This window comes from Chrysemys picta, chromosome 5 (genome assembly GCF_011386835.1).
Source record: "Chrysemys picta bellii isolate R12L10 chromosome 5, ASM1138683v2, whole genome shotgun sequence".
In the NCBI taxonomy this organism is placed as follows: domain Eukaryota; kingdom Metazoa; phylum Chordata; order Testudines; family Emydidae; genus Chrysemys; species Chrysemys picta.
The window spans coordinates 112,351,426-112,372,741 of record NC_088795.1 but is presented as its reverse complement, the minus strand read 5'-3'; the positions used below and the strand labels follow the sequence as shown (position 1 = coordinate 112,372,741).

The 21,316-nt window shown below is 42.2% G+C and overlaps 1 protein-coding gene across 17 annotated transcripts in view; it reads right to left on the bottom strand.

Moving 5' to 3' along the window:
• Positions 1-21,316, bottom strand: part of LCORL (ligand dependent nuclear receptor corepressor like) — a 169,209-nt gene that overhangs the window by 74,669 nt on the left and 73,224 nt on the right. For all 17 annotated transcript variants that reach the window (XR_010601536.1, XM_042855434.2, XM_005296175.4 and 14 more), the window contains 2 exons: positions 11,952-12,031; positions 11,583-11,712 (listed from right to left, as the gene is read on the bottom strand). Coding sequence is in view for 16 of the 17 variants with exons in the window: in XM_042855434.2 (XP_042711368.1) it covers positions 11,583-11,712; positions 11,952-12,031 (210 nt within the window). In the remaining variant the exon portion in view is untranslated. The remainder of the gene's footprint in view (positions 1-11,582; positions 11,713-11,951; positions 12,032-21,316) is intronic.

Below are 21,316 nucleotides of genomic sequence, written 5' to 3'. Positions count from 1 at the left end.
CTACTAAGTTTATGTGTTGTACTGATGTCAAAATGGATTTTTTGATGTTAACTTGAAGTCCTAACTTGTGGAAAAAGGGACACAGCTCTCTGTACTGCAAAGAGACTGTCACTATATGATTGGCCCGTGCGCAGCCAATCTTGATGATAGGGGAAGATGATGATTCCCAGCTGATGTAGATAAGCTGCTACCACTGCCACGACTTTTGAGAACAACCCTGGGACATACAAGAGAGACCGAAGGGAAGCACTTACTACTGGAAGTGATCCTGGTTGTGTGAAACAGACAAACCTCTTATGGGGGCTGATTTGCACAGCGAAAGTACATATGTTCTTACATTTTTGGGTGATAAGAATGGCCATACTAGAGATAGATGTAGGTTTCATTTTTAGAAGGTACCCACTATACATTTTTTAAGTGATAAAAAAAAAATACAACTTTTCAGATTAGTTTTACACCTATATCAGAAAATGAATGATTATTTGGTTATTTCATTTACCAAAGGTAATTGAAGCAGATATTTATGAAGTCACTGGGAGGTGAACTATCTCCAATTCAACAGTTTAATCATTAATATTTGGAGGATTTTCTTGCCATGCTGTATTAGGAAGAGACCATCGCCAGAGAGACATTTAAATTGTTTTATTTAACTAAATGTTTTTATGTATTCTGGATTTTTTTCTTCAACAGCAAATATATAATATTTTTACAAAACAAGCATATGAATTTTTAATTTAGTTGAACATTCAAGTTTTTAAAATCAGGTTTGTTTTTGTTAAAATAGTTTTTAACTAAAATAGTTAACGAAATAGTTCTAAAAAAATTTAAAACGACTGTTAGCCAGGTCAACATGAGAAACTTAAAATATTGGCTTCTGTAGCTAACTCAGTCGTCTTCACCTTAATTTCCTGTTTGTTCATAATCTGGAAAAGAAAAACAAGCTTTCCTGCCTTTTCAGGTCCCAAACGATTTCTCAATTTGGAATGAATTAGTCCAAAGGAAGAAAATATTCTTTCTGTACCGACAGAAGAAGGTACTGCTGTTAAAAGTGAGATTATCACTTCAACAGTCTCTGAATCCAACAGTCTCTGAATCCAAGTGCTTAAGTAACTTCCACCAGTTCACTGGTGTGACCTTCTTTAAAACATCAGCAGCAAACATATTTCTTGAATGGTTCACCCTTAGCTATGAAGATTATTATACTTGGCATTATGGAGGGATGATTGCTGGGATGATCCATGTCATAGCCAACTCCTCTTCTTCAGCAGTTAAGGTTTGACCCCCGATACCAACTATTGAGAATATTTGCAAGAAAATGAGCTGGAGATAGTGCTTTTCCCATTTGTTTTCTTAATGCTTGTAGTTTAACTCTGTTGTTGAATATTTCTCTTTTTAAGATCTCACTCAGTTCCTTTCAAATTTCAACAGCATCAGCAATAAAACAGCTATTTCCCTGCATTTTGTTCAAGGCTACCGAAACAGGCTTCAGGGTACACCGCATGCATTTAACATTTCTCTTAAGCCTAATGTTGAGAACTTTGGCTGTGACAGTGCCATCTATTTTTTCACAATTTTGTTCACAAACTGTCATCAGATTAGGCCATTTCTTGATATAGTGCTCAAAACAGTCGACTACTGAGTTCCATCGCACATCTTGGGTGGGAGAATTAGCTTGGTTCCTCCCACTTTCTTCAGAGCAGCTGCTGCAAAGTGGTTGTTACGGAAGTATTTTGCAATTTCAACAATAGCCTTTATTTCTGCAACACTGAAGTCTTTGGCTAGGAGGTGCATCAAATGAGCACTGCAACTGTATGTTATTAGCTTGAGACTCTCTTCTAAATTTCTTCTCATCTTGGATACATTTGCAGCATTGTCTGTGACCAAGCTGCGTACTAGACATCAGAATTTTTTTCCCACAGTTTGTTATAGCTTTTATTGCTACTTCTTGTAAGTATTCTGCTGTATGTGCATTTCCTGATGTATCAATTATTTCTGTAAGGAAGGTATTCCCTTCTTCTGTTATCACACAAGCACATAAAACAGGATCATTGTGGACATTGCTCCACCAATCAAGACTCAGGTTAACAATTTCACCCTCTAGACCTTTTGCATGCTGCTCAATTTCTCTTTCATACACTTTATCCAGCAATTTGCCTGCAAGATCTGCTCTGTTGGGTGGACTGTATCTTGGTCTTAATGACTGAACCATGTTAATGAAGTGTGGGTTCTCAATCATACGGAAAGGAGAGTTGGTTGCATAAACAAACCGGACAATTTTTTCCTCAATCACCTCTTTTTGTAATCTGCTGGTTCTTATCACAAATTTATCTATGGTTGTTTCTGGATGATGGAGATTTTTTTTTTGTTTTTGCTAAAGGTGATATACTGTGGCTATGTGACATACATGATGCGACTGAAACACTATCATTGGCAGATAACTCTGAAACTATAGAAAATGATGGTGATCTTGAAGGTGGATAGTCTTCAGAATCCTGTACGTTGAGGATGGATTCTCCTAAACAAAATAAGTCAATGCAGTTATTTAATTTTATTACCATACTGCTCATTTAGTATTACTCATTGCATTCACTGACACTCAGTACTACTTTAAAGGTGAAATTGTAAAAGGAAGATCTGCCTATTTCAGCTATTTTTTTTAATCTCAGCTGCATCTGAAATGATAGTACCTTTGAGTAATAATTATATTTTTTGCTCAAACACAAGAATTCAAGAATAGTCCAAAACGAAGACAGGCAGCCCTTAAAAAAAGTAGTATGAAATAAAAAAGTTTACCAACCTGAAGATCCTGCATGTTCAAACATGTTCCTTTCATCATCTTCAACGCAGCTTCCTCCTGAGAAGTGAAACTTCTCATGATGTTGTTTCATTCGGGCAACCAGGCCTTGCATTTCTTTGTTGCGCTGTTTGCATTTTGCACGCGTGCCTGTCTTACCCACAGGTAGAGGAACTTCATAAAAATATTTCCAAACTGGGTCTCTTTTACGGCCTGCTGCCATTATAGGTTTCCCCTTCTAGTGAGAGAATGATATGGTGGATCTCAAATCAATGAAGGCTACACACAGAAAGACCTCAAGACTTCTGGATTATGCTCTCAAACAATTTCATTTTTGTTTCTACTGCCTATCCCTCCCTTCTCATATTTATCTCCAGACTTTTTCTCCTTGTCCAGATCTATTCCACCCCCAACAATCTTCTATTCATTGAACTCTCTGAAACTTTGCACTTTTAGAGAGAAGTAAGGGATTGATTCTGTGTACATAAAAATTTGCAGAGGGACAACAGAGTTGAGATCTGGTATTTCTCAGCTCTATATATTATTTCTTTATTTAAAAACATTTTTGCTATTAATAAGCATGTTATCTCTAGATACACAAATCCACAGTTTGAGAACTGCAAAACTAAGCCTCTCTGGTGGTATATTCTAAACTGAGCACTGAGTCCCATTGGGTAGATAGAAAGATTAACTTAAATAATCTATACAGAAGCCCCTGGAACCCCGTAAAATTGGGTCCCTAATCCATGAACTATTGGAACTCATTTACAAAACTTTTCTTAAACATTACATGAATATATGGTCTCATACTATAGAATTAGAATTTATAATCCCTATTCCATGAGATCTTAATTAAAAAAAACTATCTTTAGATAGGTTTTTCCCCTCAAAAGGCATTTTATCAAAAAAATCTAATTTAAATAAAATCCAATTTTTTTTTAAATCATTGTTTTTTATCCAGCCTGCCTGTCCACCCACTCCCAGTTTCTGGCAAACAGAGGTTAGGGACACCATCCTGGCCCATCTTGGCTAATAGTCATTGATCCTCCATTAATTTATCCAGTTTGTTTGTTTGTTTTTAACCCTTTTATAGTCATGGCCTTCACCACAACATCCTCTGGCAAAGAGTTCCACAGGTTGACTGTGTGTTGCGTGAAAAAAAATACTTCCTTTTGTTTGTTTTAAACCTGATGCCTATTTAATTTCATTTGGTGACCCCTAGTTCTTGTCCTGAAGTTCAAGGGCTGCAAACCAATTCCTGGAATCTAATGATGGAATTACAGCTGTGAGGGTCACCATCCTGAATTTCTATGATTTCCGAAAGGTGTTTAGGAGTCTGAGATCCAGTATCAGCCTCTGTTCTTTTTGGGAACAGAAAATACTTGGAATAAAATCCCTTCCCCTTGTGCCAGACTGTAACTAGTTCTGTAGCCCCTCCTGTCTCAGCAAGTGTTCGTGAGAGGAGTCCCTGAAAAGGGACAGTGAAGGGGGGTGGCATGGAAGTGAACTGGATTGGGTAACCTGATGTTATAACCTTCAAAGCCCATTTGTAGGATGTAATTAGCTCCCATGCAGGTTGGAAAAGGGACAGACGGTCTCCAAAGATAGGGAGGTAGGAAGAATGGTACAGCTGAAGGTTCCTGAGGTAGCGTTGTTCTAGACCCTCAACCAAACCCTCAAAATTGCCATTTGAACAATGAGGACAGCTGGATGGTTATGGTAGCAGGTCTCTTTTTTTGATATCTTGGCCTCTTTTTGGCTGGTTCAGTAGATATATGATAGCTGGAAAACTGGGCTGTGTGGAATCTCTGTACCATTTGTGAGCTACTAAATATCCTTTTGTTTGCAGATGTATAAATATTAAGAGACCTGAGTGTTTATCTCAAATCCTGTGTAAGTGTTCATCCATAGATTCAGAGAAGAACTTAAGTCCATCAAAAGGGAGATCTTCTACGCATTTTGGACTTCCACAGGAAAACCTGACAGCTTCAACCAAGATACTGGACACATGACAACAGCAGTAGAGATAGAACGAGCTGCAGTGTTGGCTGTACCTAGAGAGGCCTGCATCTGTTATGATGTCCCATAAGGTGTTCAATAGAGGTGTTGGAATTTACTGTGCTTAGTGTGGTTATATTTTGCCACTAGAGCTTGATATGAGACACTAAACTGCAGGGGCACAGAAGAATAGCTCTTATGATCAAAGAGAACAATGAACTAGTGGTCCTTATTATATGGTGTAGATTTTGTATAGTGTTGGCTGACATGCTCACTGATAGCTTCTACTACTAAGGAATTTGGTGGTGGGTGGGAAAATAAATATTCAGAATTTCTGTCTAGAACGTAATACTTTTTGTCAGTTCATTTATGCATCAGTGGTACCATAGGTGGCATCTGCCAGATTGTCTTGGCACGTTCCAGTAAGGCCTCATTCACTAGGAGAGCCACTTCAACAGAGGTGGTTGTGTGTAAAATGTCAAGACCTTTTACTGCGACTATTGGACCTCCTCTAAGAGGATCTACAGTATGGCAGCAATATGTTTCATCAGTTCTTGAGAAACTGCTTGAAGTAGTCAGTGAGAGTATAGCCTCACATCCAGTGAAGATGATAAAATATTAGTTCGAGGTGTTATCTCCTTATCTGCTCTAGCCTCTTGCCCCTCAAGAGACTCCTCTTGCAGCTGGGGCTGTTCAGGAAGAAGTGATGGAGCAGGGAAGTGTTGTCCTCAATGATCCCCACAGGAGTAGCTAGAAGCCCTTGAGAACTGCTGACAATAGGCAGCTCTCGGATCCCAGTATGGCCACTGAGGGGGGATCATAAGGTAGAGAATGAGGCATCCCGTGCTGGTCAAACTAATGAAAAGGAATACAAGATTTGTCCCTTGGTATTTTTCTGAGTGAAGGTTTATTTTTTTATTATTATTAATGGAGATATCCCATCTCCTAGAACTGGAAGGGACCTTGAAAGGTCATCGAGTCCAGCCCCCTGCCTTCACTAGCAGGACAAAGTACTGATTTTTGCCCCAGATCCCCAAGTGGCCCCCTCAAGGATTGAACTCACAACCCTGGGTTTAGCAGGCCAATGCTCAAACCACTGAGCAATCCCTACCCCCTGAGAGGGGAGATATCCCTTTGTAAGTGGGTGACTCCTTCACAGATATTTAAGAATCCAAGGAGTCATCCTCAACATATTCCAAAGGAGGGGCAGATAAAAAAGGGTGAAGCTCGTTGTCTGCCCTGTGGTAATAGGTACCAGAGAACTAGGAGGTACCGATGGAAGATAAGGCCCTGGTGACTCAGAAGATCTGACAAACGTTCTGTACCCATTAACAAAAGGAGATTCCAACTCATCCAAATCGAGTCTCTGGAGCACCTAAATTCCTGTGAAACTTAGGGTATCTGCACTGAGAGTGAATGAGGCTCTGAACTGGCTGGTGTCAGTACCAAGGATGTTGTTTGTTGCAACACTACCTGTTGAGTGGATTATGTCGGTACCGATGTTGATGACTTCAAAGGCACTGTGTAGTGGTCTGAGACACCTGTTTGGGTACCAAGGGGTCTGAAGACAGTATAAGCTTCCTACATAAAAATTGCCATACTGGGTCAGACCAAAGTGTCCATTTAGCCCAGTATCCTGTCTTCCGACAGTGGCCAATGCCAGGTGCTTCAGAGGGAATGAACAGAACAGGTAATCATCAAGTGATCCATCCCCTGTTGCCCATTCCCAGCTTCTGGCAAGAGAGACTCTAAGCACTCTCCTTGGTGCAACATGCTTAAGAGTCCCTACTGCAACGGTCATGCTTCAGTGCAAAGAACAATTTCCATGGCTCTTGGATGAACCAGAAGACTTTAACAAGCTGCCGGTACCAGAGCAAGTTGAAGTCTTGGATGTATCCCATCTGGGACCAGATTTTCTAGAATGGTCAGACTTTGGTAGTGACCAAATCTTTTTCTCACAGACAGCCTCTGTCAAAGAGCTAAAAGTCCTCTTTTTGGGTGCCTTTATCGATACCCTTTGTACTCTTATCCCACAAAACTCAGTGAATGGGGTATCGATGGGGCATGGTATTCATTCAGAGGATGATGTACAGAGGTGTTACCTAGACCTGGATACAGGGATTGCTACTTCATAAGAAGTCTAAATTTAGTTTCCCTGTTTTTTTGAGACCTGCTTTTAATAGATAAGCAGATTTTACCCTTTGATGGTACATGGGTGTCTCCTAGACAGTGGAGACACCGGGAATATCCGTCACTAACTGGAAATCAGTTTCTGGCGGGTGAAGCAGCATTTGAATCCCAGCATAATTCTGCAAAGACTATTCCTGAAGATCGGCCTTCCAGGGAAGGCCGGAGGAGAGGGAAAAAAGGTGATAAAGGAAGAAAACACATTAAGATAATATCAAACTATAAAACTATGTTACAACAATAAAAATAAGTAAACTAAACTAAATTATCAGAAAAGGCTGAGTTATGAACTTAGTTTGAAAGAGTCATACTAGGCACTCCATCTCAGGCCAAAGGGAAGTTGAGAAGTAACTTAAGGTGTTTTGCCCATGCAGCTCTATATATCCACCATAACGGGGAAGAGGATGGCAGGAGTGCATAGGCAGGTCAAATGAGCACTGCTACTGAACATCTCCGATCAAAGGTGCACACGAACCTGAAGTGAAAGCACCTGTAGGAACCCTACTCGTAGAACAACAGAATTTTACCACACCAATGAGACAATTCATGTGTGTTCCTTTCTTTTTGTGCTCACTGGCAACCCAAGAAGGGGTGGACTGTCCTCCAGGGCTCGGCTGGAGGGCTGAGCATCTTCTAACTGGACTAGCACATGTCTATACTTGGACTAGTGTGGTGGAATGCCCAGATGTTGCAGAACAGAGGCTGGGTGAATGCAAAGGCCTGGCTCAGGCGGTAAGGGGTGCTCTGAACATGGAACATTATGACAAAGGATAACAGAAATTGACAGGGATTTTTACAAACATTTGTTGAGCATTCTCCCCAGACTTTTGGAGTTTCAGCTGGGATTTTAACCAAAACTTGTGGATTTCTCACTTAGTTTTCAGCTCTACTTTGGCCCAATTCATCAATTTTAATACTAGATTTTGAAAGATATAAGGAGAATTGTTCAAAAATGATTAATATAAGAAAGTGAACAGTTGCTACTGGATCAAATGTAATAGAAACCTCCAAAAATCCTGCAAGTAACACAAGTAAACACCAGGGAGGCAGAAGAGCTATTTAGCTAAAGGATATGTTGGCAACAAGGACAAATGGGTATAAATTGGTCTTTGAATAAATTTAGTTTGGAAGTAGAAGACTGTAGTTAACATAATACAAATCACTTTCACTCTAATTAAGAGTATTTTAAAGTGTCTTAATTATTTGAATAATCACAGGGCTATCTAATAGCCAACCTTGTTGTTTTGTGATTAGTGCACTAACTTTTGCAAGATCAGAATCCACTCCCACAGGCCATCAGGAGATGAAAGTACTTTAGAGGCAGCACAATTAGATTTTGCTAAGACAGGAATACCTCTGAGTCTGAACTAACCTCTATAGGCAAACGAAGAGTAGGGATGAGGAACGTAGGACTGAAAGGCACCTCCTGGTTCATCAAATCCAGTCCCCTGCTATCCCCATCACATAATCCCATTCTTAAACTTATCAAGCTCCACCTGAAACCTAGTTAGGTTGTTTGCCCCCACTATTCCCACTGGAACACTGTTCTAGACCCTCGCTCCTCTGACGGTTAGAAACCTTGTAATGTTCAGCCTACATGTATTAATGGCCAATTTATACCCATTTGTTCTTGTGCCAATGGTTGTCCTTCAGCTAAAATAGCTCTTCTCCCTCCCTGGTTTTCATTCCCAATGTATTTAGAGAGAGCACTCATATCTCCTCTCTCAGCCTTCAGTTTCTCAGGCTAAACATGCTGAGCACTTTTAATCTTATCTCGTAAGATAGGCGTCTCCATTCCCTGATCATCCTCATAGCCCTTCTCTACACCTATTCCAGTTTGAATTAATCTTTCTTGGGATGACCATAACTACACACAGTATTGGAGGGGGTCCAAACACAACAAAATTCACCATGGAAATCAAGTTGGGGGAGGTCAGGATATGAAGAGTTTTGGCAGCTAGGGAATAAGGGTTTGGAAGCACAGAAAGACTTGAATAGCTTGCAGGAAAGATCATTTTGTTGTAAAAGAGAACGGCAATGGATGGTCCCTGTCTTAGCTTATGGCTGCTTGGAAGGACTCAAATCACCCTGACTGTACTGGTCCCTGCTCTGCTTGCGACTCCACTTCTTAACCACTACTGCAACTGTCTCCAGCTTTCCATCTTCCCTTGCAGAGAGATCTGATTCTGTAAGGTGCTGAGCAGGACCTCTTCAAGTCCTATGGATTTCAATGGGAGCTACTGGGGCTCTGTACCTCTGAAAATCAGGCCATTCTTATTTAGAAAATTAAATAGGAATTTAGAGGTTATATATTTGTACTTAGTTTGAAAATTTGGGCCTAAGCATTTTGTGTATTTCCAGACAAAAAATGCATTAAGATGGAGTTATATTTGAGAGTACATCTCAGTATTTTAATAAAACGAACATACTTGGATGTTTGTAATTATTCCAAAACTAATCAAAACCTAGGAAATTCAGAGTTAAGGTTAAACTTAAAAATATCCAAAGTTATTAACTCTGCCCTGTAGTAATATCATGCAATAATTATGCTAGTCTGATACATGCATTTTACTATTTGTGGGCCAAGATGAGAGGAAAAGGATTTTTAAAAGACATTAGATTTTTTTCATATTTCTTTCTCCTTCCCATGTCACCACTTCCCCATAGCAGCTTCTCTAAGACTGGGGAAGGGAATGGGTGGCTTTTGGAATGTTATCTAACTGAAGAAAGCACCTTTGTTCCATAGCCTTTGGGACCCACCACTGGGATAATGAAAACCAAGCTTATAAAAATTAGTTCAAAGAGACCCCAAGAGAGAGAGAGAAGGAAGAATTGGGCAGAATCTGGCTAACTTTCAGATCTGTTGCTTAGTAGAAAACAGATACTACATCATCTCTGGCTTTTCTGAAATGTCCTACTAAATTTCCTTAACTACCTAAATCAATATTTGACTGAGCTTCTACACACAAAACAGAATTTTTCAGCCATGAATACCTGTAGAAAAACCAATGCCATAAGCACATATCTAGCAGATGGATTTATGACATTGTAGGATGCCTCGAGATCTACTGAAGTTCCTTCATGATGTCTTTAAAAATTCTATCTTTGTTCTCAATGTAAGAGACCACATGGAATGAGCCTCCCCAAGGTATAGAGTAACTCTATGGGGAGAAACTTTTCCAGATACCACCACCAAGAAGAAGCAGAACAAATGGAAACTGAAGGCAGAGACCAAATCCCAATCTTAACTCAGAAGCAGCAGGAGGAACCCCACCAAGGACAGGCCATGGAGCAGAGCCCTGATTAATCTGCAACAGATGATTCTCAGGTGCACTGAGGTGACACCACAGCTGAGCTTTCTATTCACTCAAAAGTGAGATAAGACTGACCTGGACTCAAATGAAGCCAAGAAAAAAAAGCAGGATTGAAATCCCCTAGTTTCTCAGATGTCAGAGTCTTTAAAGCAGGCCTATGCTGAATACACAGATCAAAAAGTCCCATTAATGCAGACAAAGGATCCAGCATCCCTGATTTCAAGGAGATACTCCATATTTTCTCCATCCTGCAGCCTGGTAAAGGAAGAAAAGACAACCACTCTTCCTTTTTTATTTTCCTTGGGAAAGAGTGAAACACCATTCTCTTCCATCTCTTTTAGTTGCTTAGAAGAGAGTGAAGTGCCACCCCTACTTCCACCCACACACATGGAGAAACAGAAAGGTGAAGGAAGCAGTTCTTTTTGAAGCACCTGGGTTAGTCGCTGCTCTGTTTGAAACACAATAGGCTGAACAGATACAAAGAATGTAGCTTGGACACATATGCGTGTCATAGAGAGCAGAGCACGCTTATGACTGGTGCTCTGTTGTCCAATTAGTCTAGTAGGTTCAAGAAGAGTATTAAGTCAAAACTACCAGGCAGGAACTGAACTCTTGCAAATATTTATCATCAAATTCAAAGGAGAAAATGAGTTGTGTAGCCCTTCTAGCAGGTGACTAGTTTATTCTCAAATTAGCATCAAGATCCAAACTGACTTGTCATCCACACTACATACACCATGAAATTACCAGGGTCAAATCAGTGATAGCAGTCATGAAAGTGAAAATGTGGAGTTATTGAATGCTATCAAATAACAGGTTTCAATCACTATCTTGGATGGATTTAGAGTAGCAACTATGAGATAAGAAGAACTATATCCCGTTACTCATCCCTTGAGATACCCAATCCCCCCCTTTAAAAAAGCATTTTCTTGTAAAAATAGAAAAAATAGCTTAGGAACAGAAAATGTTTAAATGCTTCAAGAATCCAGGGAGCGAAGGGAGAAGAATGCATCATAGGGGAAGGCAGAATTCAGGAACAGAATGCAATTGGAGGGATAGCAACAGCAGGAGAGGAGAGGTAAGCAGCACTGCACCAGCGGGTCCTAAAACAAGGAAGGAAGGGGAGAGAGAGGAAAAGAAGGAAGAAAAGACAAATAAAAGAAAAAAAACACTCAGAACTCAAAACTGGAGTAATAAAAGCCATCTGGGATTGAAAAATTATCCCTAAATTATGTGATTATTCAAAACTTTTACTGCATAATTTAATGTGAAAGACATGCTTCTATTACCTTTCTTTCGAAAGAGTGCATTTAGGTAATTTTCTGCTTGGCATTCAATCTTATCAGTGTTGGAATGGCCCTGAGATGACAGTTCCTCTGTTGGTGTTGACTGTGAAGAACCAATAATTGGGGTACGATCCTAGAAAATGTAAGATGGCAACAGATCTCAATAACAATTATAGCTTGTTTCTAGAACCCAGGACATGAATGAATAGCATAAATAAAAAAGGATTTCTGCCAACTTAACATTCCTCCCTACGCCCCAGCCAAAACAAACAGTGTGAATCCATATGGGAAATTTTATTATCCAAGCTCTATTTTTAGACCCAATGTTTGAAAAAAATCAGTTTCAACAATTTATATCACATTCATACTTACACTGACTGTTTCTTTGTGTAAGTTACAAAAGGAACATTTTTCATCCATTGACCAATCAGTCAGCTCTTCTGGCTCACAGTCTTAAAAGAAAAACAATTAAAATGTTTATTTAAAGATGAGCAAATAGAGATTGTTTAAAAAGGAACAAAGTGTGATCAATTACAAAGTTAAAATATCTAATCTAACTTGTATTTATTAGTATGATTTAGTTGGTAGTATTCTACCCGCCAGATCAGAAGGCTTTGAGTTCAATTTCCCACATCAGGATAGTTGGCTCGCAATCAGAGCTGACAATGGAGTTTGGGGGTGTTATTCTTGAAAAGAAAGGTAAAACCCAGTGGCCACTTTGGCTGACTCTTGTGGTTATCCAAGTCATATTTAAAGATCCTAGGACTCTTTTCAAAAGCAGCATATTAACTTGAGAGCCCTGGTTAATATTCTTCCTTTCAATAACAAAAGATTTGAATGTTAAAGCAACTTGTAAGCTACTAATAAGGGCAGAGTGACTTTGCCATTTAGCCATGCAGTTGAACTACTACTGTGCAGTAACTAAAGTTGTACTGATAAGGTATATAAATCTACATTCTACTGTAGCACTGGATTAATACATAAAACTTCCTAAATACAATATACAGAATATCAATACAGTAATTGAACAATCTCATCTTTATTGTATATATAACCATTCTCTTCCTTCTTTGGTCAAAAACCAAAATAGAGCTGCCACATGCCAAAGTCTTGATTTTGCTCTGCTAAATAATTCAGGAAGATTAAGAAAAACAAAACAACAAACAGTTGTATTAGTTTTTTTCCATGTAAACATAATACTTGTGAAAAGCTGCCTGACTGACAAATCCAGAGACTATCAACAGACCAGATACAGCACTGTCAGCACTTGTGTAAACTTGAATGAAGCTCAGTAGCAGAAAACAGTAGTACCAAGAAGCTGAAAATGAAGCTATATGTGAAACAAACATTCTTGCTGAATGGCAATGTGAGAAATAAAATATATATATAAAGGGGCAAAAATCAAATGATTTGATTGGCTGGTAAAAATTCGGAACCTTAATGAATATATCAAAGTGGAACATTTAATAATAAACATAACAGTTTGCTGTGGGAATTGTGTTATATTAATTCATGCCGAGCTGAATTTAGAGCATGATGTTGACACATTCTGTATGAATTAATATCACACAATTCAATGTCTTATCACATAATTAGATTCATATATCCATTCTTATTGCTCCACTCCAGATTCAATCTCAGGTGTTAAGGCCTTGTCTACTCTAGGAAAAAGAATTGTTATTGCCAATGACTGTGCTTAACTACCCTTACCGTTAGAAAGTTTTTCCTAATGTCTAATCTAAATCTCCATTGCAGCAATTTAAGACCATTACTTCTTGTCCTGTTCTAAGTGGCTAAGGAGAACAATTTATCACCCTTTCCTTTATAACAACCTTTTACATACATTAAGACTTATGTCCCTTCTCAGTTTTCTCTTCTCCAGACTAAACAAATCCATTTTTTCTATCTTTCCTCATACATCACGTTATCTAGACCTTTAATAATTATTGTTGCTCTCCTCTGGACTTTCTCTACAGCTTTCCTGAAGTGTAGTGCCCAGAATTGGACACTAACTCGAGTTGAGGCCTTATCAGTGCTGAGTGGAAAAAACAGTTGCTAACGTTTCTGTAACTACTGTTCTTCGAGATGTGTTGCTCACGTCCATTCCACGTTAGGAGTGCAAGTGCTGCGTGCACTGTTGCTGGAGATTTTTCCCCTCAGTGGTATCCGTCAAGCTGGCTCTAGCACCCTCTGGTGCTCCGCACTTATGCACTGTTATAAGGGGCACTGCCAGCTCTGCAACCGCCTCAGTTCCTTCTTGCCAGCTAACTCTGACAGCAGGGCAGGAGGGTGGGTCATGGAATGGACAAGAGCAACACATCATCTCGAAGAACAATAGTTACAGAAAGGTCAGTAACCGTTTTTTTAGTGCTTGCATATCCATTTCATGTTAGGTGACTCACAAGAGGTACCAAAGGAGGTGGGCTTGGCGTTTATAGACATGCAGATTGCAACACTGCTCTCCCGAACCTGGCATGATCATGTGCCTGCTAGGCGATGGTGTAGTGGGAGGAGAAGGTATGCATTGACAACCAGATTGCAGCCCTGAAGATGTCTTGGGTCAGGACCTGGGCCAGAAGCGTCGCTGACGAAGCCTGAATTGTCACCGAATGAGCCGTCATGATAGCAGAAGTGGGGATGCCCGCCTGCTTGTAGTATGTCTGCATACGGGAGGTTTCCAGGATGAGATTCTCTGGGCTGAGACTGGCAGGCCTTTTATCCTGTTATCGCCATGAAGAGTTGTGTAGATCTACAAAACACCTTGATTCTCTCGATATAGAAGGTTAGGGCACATCTAACATTCAACGAGTGAAGGCGCTGCTCTTCTGAATTCTTGTGCTGTTTCAGGAAGAAAACTGGTAGGAAAAGGGCCCGGTTACCATGGAAGTGCGAGATCACCTTTGGAATGAAGGCTGGATGGGGAGCAGTTGAAACGTGTCCTTAAAAAACACTGTGTGTGGTGGTTCTGATTTCCGAGACCCTTGTGGCCAAGGTAATCACAACCAGGAAGGCGACCTTCCAGAAAAAAAAACAGCAGAGGGAATGATGCCAGTGACTCAAAGGGAGGGCCCACAAGTTTCGACAGGTTTAAGTCCCATGGTGGAATCAGCTTGTAAATTTGAGGGTAAAGCCTTTTCAGCCCTTTCAGGAAGCGGATTGACGTCTTGTGCGAGAAGACTGACCTGTTGCTCACTGGAGGGTGGAAGGCTGAGATCGCTGCTAGGTGTACCTTGATAGATGTGAGGGCCAGGCCTAGTTATTTCAGATGGAGCAGGTATTCCAGAACAGATTAGAGGGAAGACTAAACTTAGAAACATTTCCACTTAGCCAGATAAGTAGCCATAGTAGACGGCTTCCTACTATCTAGCAAGACCTGGAGTACTTGCTCTGAACAGACTTGCTTCTCTGAGTTCAACCATGCTGCTTCCATGTGATCAGTTGAAGGGCCCCAAGGTTTGTGTGGAGTAAACAGCTGTGATCTTGTGAGATCAGGTCTGGGCAGAGGGAGGGGGGCAGCGGGGCGCTTCTGACAAGCCTAGTAACATGCCAAACCAGTGTTGGCATGGTCATGCTGGACCTACAAAAATTAATACTCCCCTTGTCCCACTTGACTTTCAGAAGGACCTTGTGCATCAGAGGAAATGCACAGAATAGGAGCTCTATCCATGGAAGCAGGAAGGCATCTGAAAGGGAGCCCAGGCTGTGACAGAGCAGTGAGCAAAACTGTTCGCATTTCCTGTTCTGCCTGGCTGCGAACAAGTATACCAGGGGAGATCCCCACCTCTGGAAGATGAATCTGGTGACCTCTGGGTGAAGGGACCACTCATGGTGAGAGGAGAAAGATGTGCTGAGGCGATCTGCTGTAGAATCCAGGGCTCCCGGAAATTGGGTAGCCTCGAGGTGAATGGAGTGCTTCACACAAAACTCCCACAGATGGATATCCTCCTGGCACAGGGTGGAGGAGTGCGCTCCTCCCTGTTTGTTGATGTAGAACATGGCTAAAATGTTGTCTCTAAGAACTCATACTACTTTTCCTGTGATCTGGGGAAGGAACACTTGGCAAACTAAGCAGACTTCTCTGAGTGAGTGAGTGAGTGAGTGAGTGAGTGAGTGAGTGAGTGGAACTCTTCCTGGCCCCAGGCCCTGTGTCCTGAGGTGTTCAAGGTGAGCTCCCCAACCTAGATTGGAAACTAGGGATACTGACGGCTGGGGGAGGATGTGATAAAGGGAATGCCTGCACTAATTGACTATGGGTCCTTCTACCTGTTGAGAGAGGTGAGGACCAGAGAGGGAACTGCAAGCACCAAATCTAAGTGGTGTCTCTTCGGTGAGTACACAGAGGCCAAACACATCTGCAGGGGTCTGAGGTACAGGCTTGCATGTCATATCAAGTAAGTGCATGCGGCCATGTGCCCCAAAAGATGAGGCAAAACCATGATAGGGTGGGCCTTAACCCTGGATATCAGATGTGACATTGTCTGGCATCGAGCCTCTGAAATATAGGCTCTGGCCTGGGTTAAGTCTAGGATTGCCCAGATAAATTCTATTATCTGTTTTGGAACAAGAGTAGACTTTTGATCATTTATCAACAGGCCCAGTGTTCGATAGGTCGTTTGGAGCAGGTTGATTCTGTTCTTTACTTGAGCCTCTCAGCGGCACTCGATCAGCCAGTTGTTGAGGTATGGGTAGACTTGGACATCTCGCCTTCTGAGGAAGGCCGCTAGCACCGCCATGCATTTCGTAAACACTGAAGGGGCTGCAGACAGACTAAAAGGGAGGACAGTGAATTGCTAATGGGTCTGGCTTCTAATAAACCTGAGGAACCTTCTGTGGCCTCGGAAGATGAAAATGTGGAAACAGGCATCCTTCAGGTCGAGGGCGGCATACCAGTTCCCTGGATCTAGGGAGGGAATGATGGAGACCAGGAAGACCATGCAGAACCTCAGTTTCTTGAGATAACTGTTGAGGCAGCTCAGGTCCAGGCTTGGTCAAACACCCTCCTTGCCCTTCAGGATTAGGAAATATTGGGAGTACAACCCCTTCCCTCTCAAGTTTTGAGGCAACTCCTCCAGAGCTCCCACCTATTGGAGAGCTTGTACTTCATGAGAAGGGGCCCTGAAATGGGATGGGAGGAAGGAGTGGAAGAAAACTGAAGGGTTTAACCATCTACCACCGTACTCAGCACCCAGGGGTCCGAGCTGACAAAGGACCAACTGGGGTGAAGTGGGAGAGTCGGTCAAAAAACAAAAAGGAGGCACTATCTGATGCAGAAACTGATACAGTGCCGTTGGGCACACCTTCAAAAGTTCTGTTTGGGGCCTCCCGAGTATCTGAGACACCCCAGACGTGAGGCTGAGGTGAACAGGGATGGTTGCCAACGTTTATAACCCCAGCTCCTTTTCTTGAGCTGGTCCTGTCTCTGTGGTGGTGCCAAGAAGTGGGCCAGTTGCTGGAGCCTGAAATGCTTCCTCAAAGGAACTGGAGAATAGAAGCCCAGTGATTTGAGGGTAGACCTGGAGTCCTTCAGACCATGGAACTTTGCGTGTCCGTTTCCTCTGAGAAAAGAGAGGTATCTTCTAATGGGAGGTCTTGGATAGACTGTTAAACCTCCAGTGGGGGTCCCAAAGACTGAAGCCATTAGCTTCGCCTCATGACAACTGAGGAAGCCATTGTTCTGTCTGCCATGTCCAGGGCTGCCTGGAGTGAAGCTCTGGCTATGGTGTTTCCTTCCTCTAATAGGGCAGAAAAAACTTGCCTGGAGTCCTGAGGCAGCAAGTCTTTAAATTTCTCCAGAGATTCCCAAATGTTGTAATCGTACCGCCCAAGCAGGATTTGTTGGTTAGAAATACAAAGCTGGAACCCTCCAGTCAAATACATTTTTCTGCCAAACAGGTCTAGCCTCTTTAAGTCCTTCTAATTGGGATAGTGCTTGACTGGTCTTGTCTGTCCCTATCATTGGCCACAGTCATCACTAGGGAACCTGAAGGCGGGTGAGAACGTAAGTATTCGTATCTCATGGCCAGCACATAGTATTTTTTCTCTGTCCTCTGAAGCGGGAGGGAGAAAAGATAGGGTGTGCCAAAGGGATTTGACTGGATCCATAACAGCCTTGTTGATGGGTAGGCCACTTTAGATGGGGCTGCTGCAGTCAAAATATCAATGAGGCTATTATCCTCCTTAGAAGTTCCTCATGGGCTCTAAACTTATCTTGTGACAGTGAACCATTCAGCCCCGAGATTGCTTCACCTGGGGGGGGGGGAGAGGAGAAAGAGGCCTGGGCCAGGTGGGGGGCTTCCTCCTGTTCTTCTGCTCTTATGTCCCCTGGCCCCACATCTTCTGTGTTAGTACTGGTCTTGGTACCACAGTCTGGGTTGGGTGCTGAATGGTCGTCAGTTCTCCCCTGCTACCCCACCCAAGATGACTGCTGGAATCGCTGTCCATTATAGGTGAAACCGCGTTATATCGAACTTGCTTTGATCTGCCGGAGTGTTCAGCCCTGCCCCCCCAGCCACTGCTTTACCGCGTTATATCCGAATTTGTTTTATACTGGGTCACATTATATCGGGGTAGAGGTGTACATTTATTTCTGTTTTATAATATAACCCAGTTTATGTGATTTCAAACTGGGGTAGCGAGAAGTTGTGCATACCCTCCCCCACATTGAGGGAAGAGGCACATTTAATGGGTTTGTTCTCCAAGGGGGTGGTGGACATCTGCGTGCTGTATCAAGCCCCGTCAGCTGAGCCTTCTCAGAGCAGATCTCTGTCTCTCTGTGCAGCTGGCTGTGGCCTTGCCTGTGTGCTTGGCTTGAAAAGGTGGGGGAGCCTGGCTCAGCAAGACAGGTTAAAAGTGACCCATGCTGGCAGAACAAGTAGACTCAGTGGTATCTCTGCACATCAGGTGGCTTCCTAAGGGGTCCAACCTGTTACAGGGCGACCACATCTGCATGCAATATTTAAGACATAGGAGTACCATGGATTTATATAGAGGCAATATAATATTTTCTGTCTTATCCCTTTCTTAACAATTCCTTAATGTTAGCTTTTTTGACTGCTGCTGCACATTGAGCAGGTGTTTTCAGAGAACTATCCACAATGACTCCAAGATCTCTTTCTTGAGTAGTAACAGCTAATTTGGACCCTCATCATTTTATATGTATAGTTGGGATTAAGTTTTCCAATGTGCATTACTTTGCATTTGTCAACATTGATTATTTTTTTCATCTGCCATTTTGTTGCCCAGTCACCTAGTTTTGTGAGAGTCCTTTGGAACTCTTTGCAGTCTGCTTTGGACTTAAGTATCTTGAGTAGTTTTGTATCATCTGCAAATTTTGCAACCTCACTGTTTACTCATTTTTCCAGATCATTTATGAATATGTTGAATAGTACCGGTCCCAGTATCAATCCCTGTGGGACACCACTATTTACCTCTCTCTATTCTGAAAACTGACCATTTATTTCTACCCTTCGTTTCCTATCTTTTAACCAGTTACTGATCCATGAGAGGACCTTCCCTCTTATCTCATTCCCTCGTAGATGACAGAAAGACCAATTTGACTCTGGCAGATAGCGAGGGTCTCAGTGCTGGATAAGAACTTGGAGCCCGATGTCCCCTTCTGTTCGTTGTGCTCATTAGAGGTTGTCCCATTGGGGTCAGCAGTACCAGGAGTGATTAGTAAGTCCCTGAATCCTGCAAAGGCCTCTACAAAAAAAAAAGCACTACAATCACTTCCTGGTGTTGGCGGGAGGTCCGGTACCAAACTCAATAGCCCCTGCAAAAGGGGCACAGTTGATGGTGTCTAGGGAACCGGGGGATGGAGGAGTGGCTCAGCACAGGTAGCAATCTGCTGCCCTCCCAAGTTGTCCTTTCTCAGCACCAAGGAGCGTCATCTCTCAGACTGCTGCTTCTTATGTTTCTTCCTCAGCACTGGAGACGGAGAAAGGTTCTGAGAAATGTGTGGTGCCAGACGGGTGCTTCATACCAAAGCCAAGGTGCTTGGTGCTGAATCCAATCAGCTTGGCTCCGACGCCAGTCTAAGTGCAGCTTCTATTAGGATAGCCCTCAGTCTAGCTTCCCTGTCTTTCTTCATACAAGGCTTAAGGTCTCGACAGATTTGACTTTGCTGTCGTGCGGGAGCCTCTCCTAAACACGTCAGATAACTGAAGCGTGAGGTCACTGACCTGAATAGACTTGCCATAGGAGGCACAAGGTTTGAAGCCTGGGAACTGGGGCAGGCCCCACTCAGGATTGAAGGGAGCCCCTCTAATGCTAAGAGAGGGGAACTAACTATCAACGCTAATAATATTTACTCTACTACTAAACTAAGACTCAAACTAAGCTAAAGAGAAAACCACTGAATAATGTCTTGCCAAAGCAAGAGTTGTTCCAGCAACTGTCACAGGTGGTAAGAAGGAACTGAGAGGGTGCAGAGCCGGCAGTGCCCCTTATAGCACGGCACCAAAGGGTGCTAGAGCTGGCCCGATGGATACCACTAAGGGAAAAATCTCTGGCAACAGGGCACATGGTGTGTGCACACCTAACGTGAAATGGACATGAGCAAGTACTCGAACTACTTCTCGTGTCTTGCTTACAACACTCCTGCAAATACATCGCAGAATGATGTTTGCTTTTGGGGGGGGGGGGGGGGAACAGTATTACATTGATAACTCATATTTAGTTTGTGATTCATTATAAAACCAGATCCTCTTCTGCAGTAAGAACACAAGAACAGCCATACTGGGTCAGACCAAAAGTCCATCTAGCCCAGTATCCTGGTTCCGACAGTGGCCAATGCCAGGTGCTCCACAGGGAATGAACAGAACAGGTAATCATCAAGTGATCCATCCCGTTGTCCATTCCCAGCTTCTGGCAAACAGAGGCTAGGGCCACCATCCCTGCACATCCTGGCTAATAGCTATTGATGGACCTATCCTCCATGAACGGGAAATGGGAAATAATTGCCTAGTACTCCCACCTAGGTAGCCATTTCCCATTTTGTATTTGTGCAATCTATTATTCCTTCCTAAGTGTAGTACTTGGCATTTGTCCTTATTGAATTTAGTCGTATTTCATTCAGATCATTCCTCCAATTGATCAAAATCATTTTGAATTCTAATACGGTCCTCCAAAGCGCCTACCACCTCTCCCAGCTTGGTGTTGTCTGCAAATTTTATAAGTGTACTCTCTATGCCATTATCCAAATCATTTATGAAGATATTGGATAGAACCAGAACAAATCCTTGGAGGATCCCGCTCCATATGCTCTTTCAATTGTGAACCATTGATAACTACTCTAAGTATGGATTTCCAGGCAGCTGTGCACCCTTCTTATAGTAGGGTCATCTAGGCTATATTTCTCTAGTTTGTTTATAAGAAGCTCATGTGAAACCATATCAAAAGCCTTACTAAAGTCGAGATATATCACATCACTGCTTCCCTCCAATCCACAAGGCTCGTTACCCTGCCAAAGAGGATATTAGAATACCAAATGTTTTGACATGATTACACCAAAAAAAGGCAAGCTAGGAGGTAGTTTGTCAGCTGGATGTGATGACAGGTCTTTATGTGGCTTGTGACTGCCAACAAAATCAAAATTCAAACAGGGTACACCATGTAGAAACATGCCGAAGTGTTAAGAATACCTTTGGGGCCAAACAAAGTCACAGTCAGAATAAAGTGTTTATCATCACACTCCGGTGACAGATCACTTCTGATCTTCCCTGATAAGGTGAGCATTC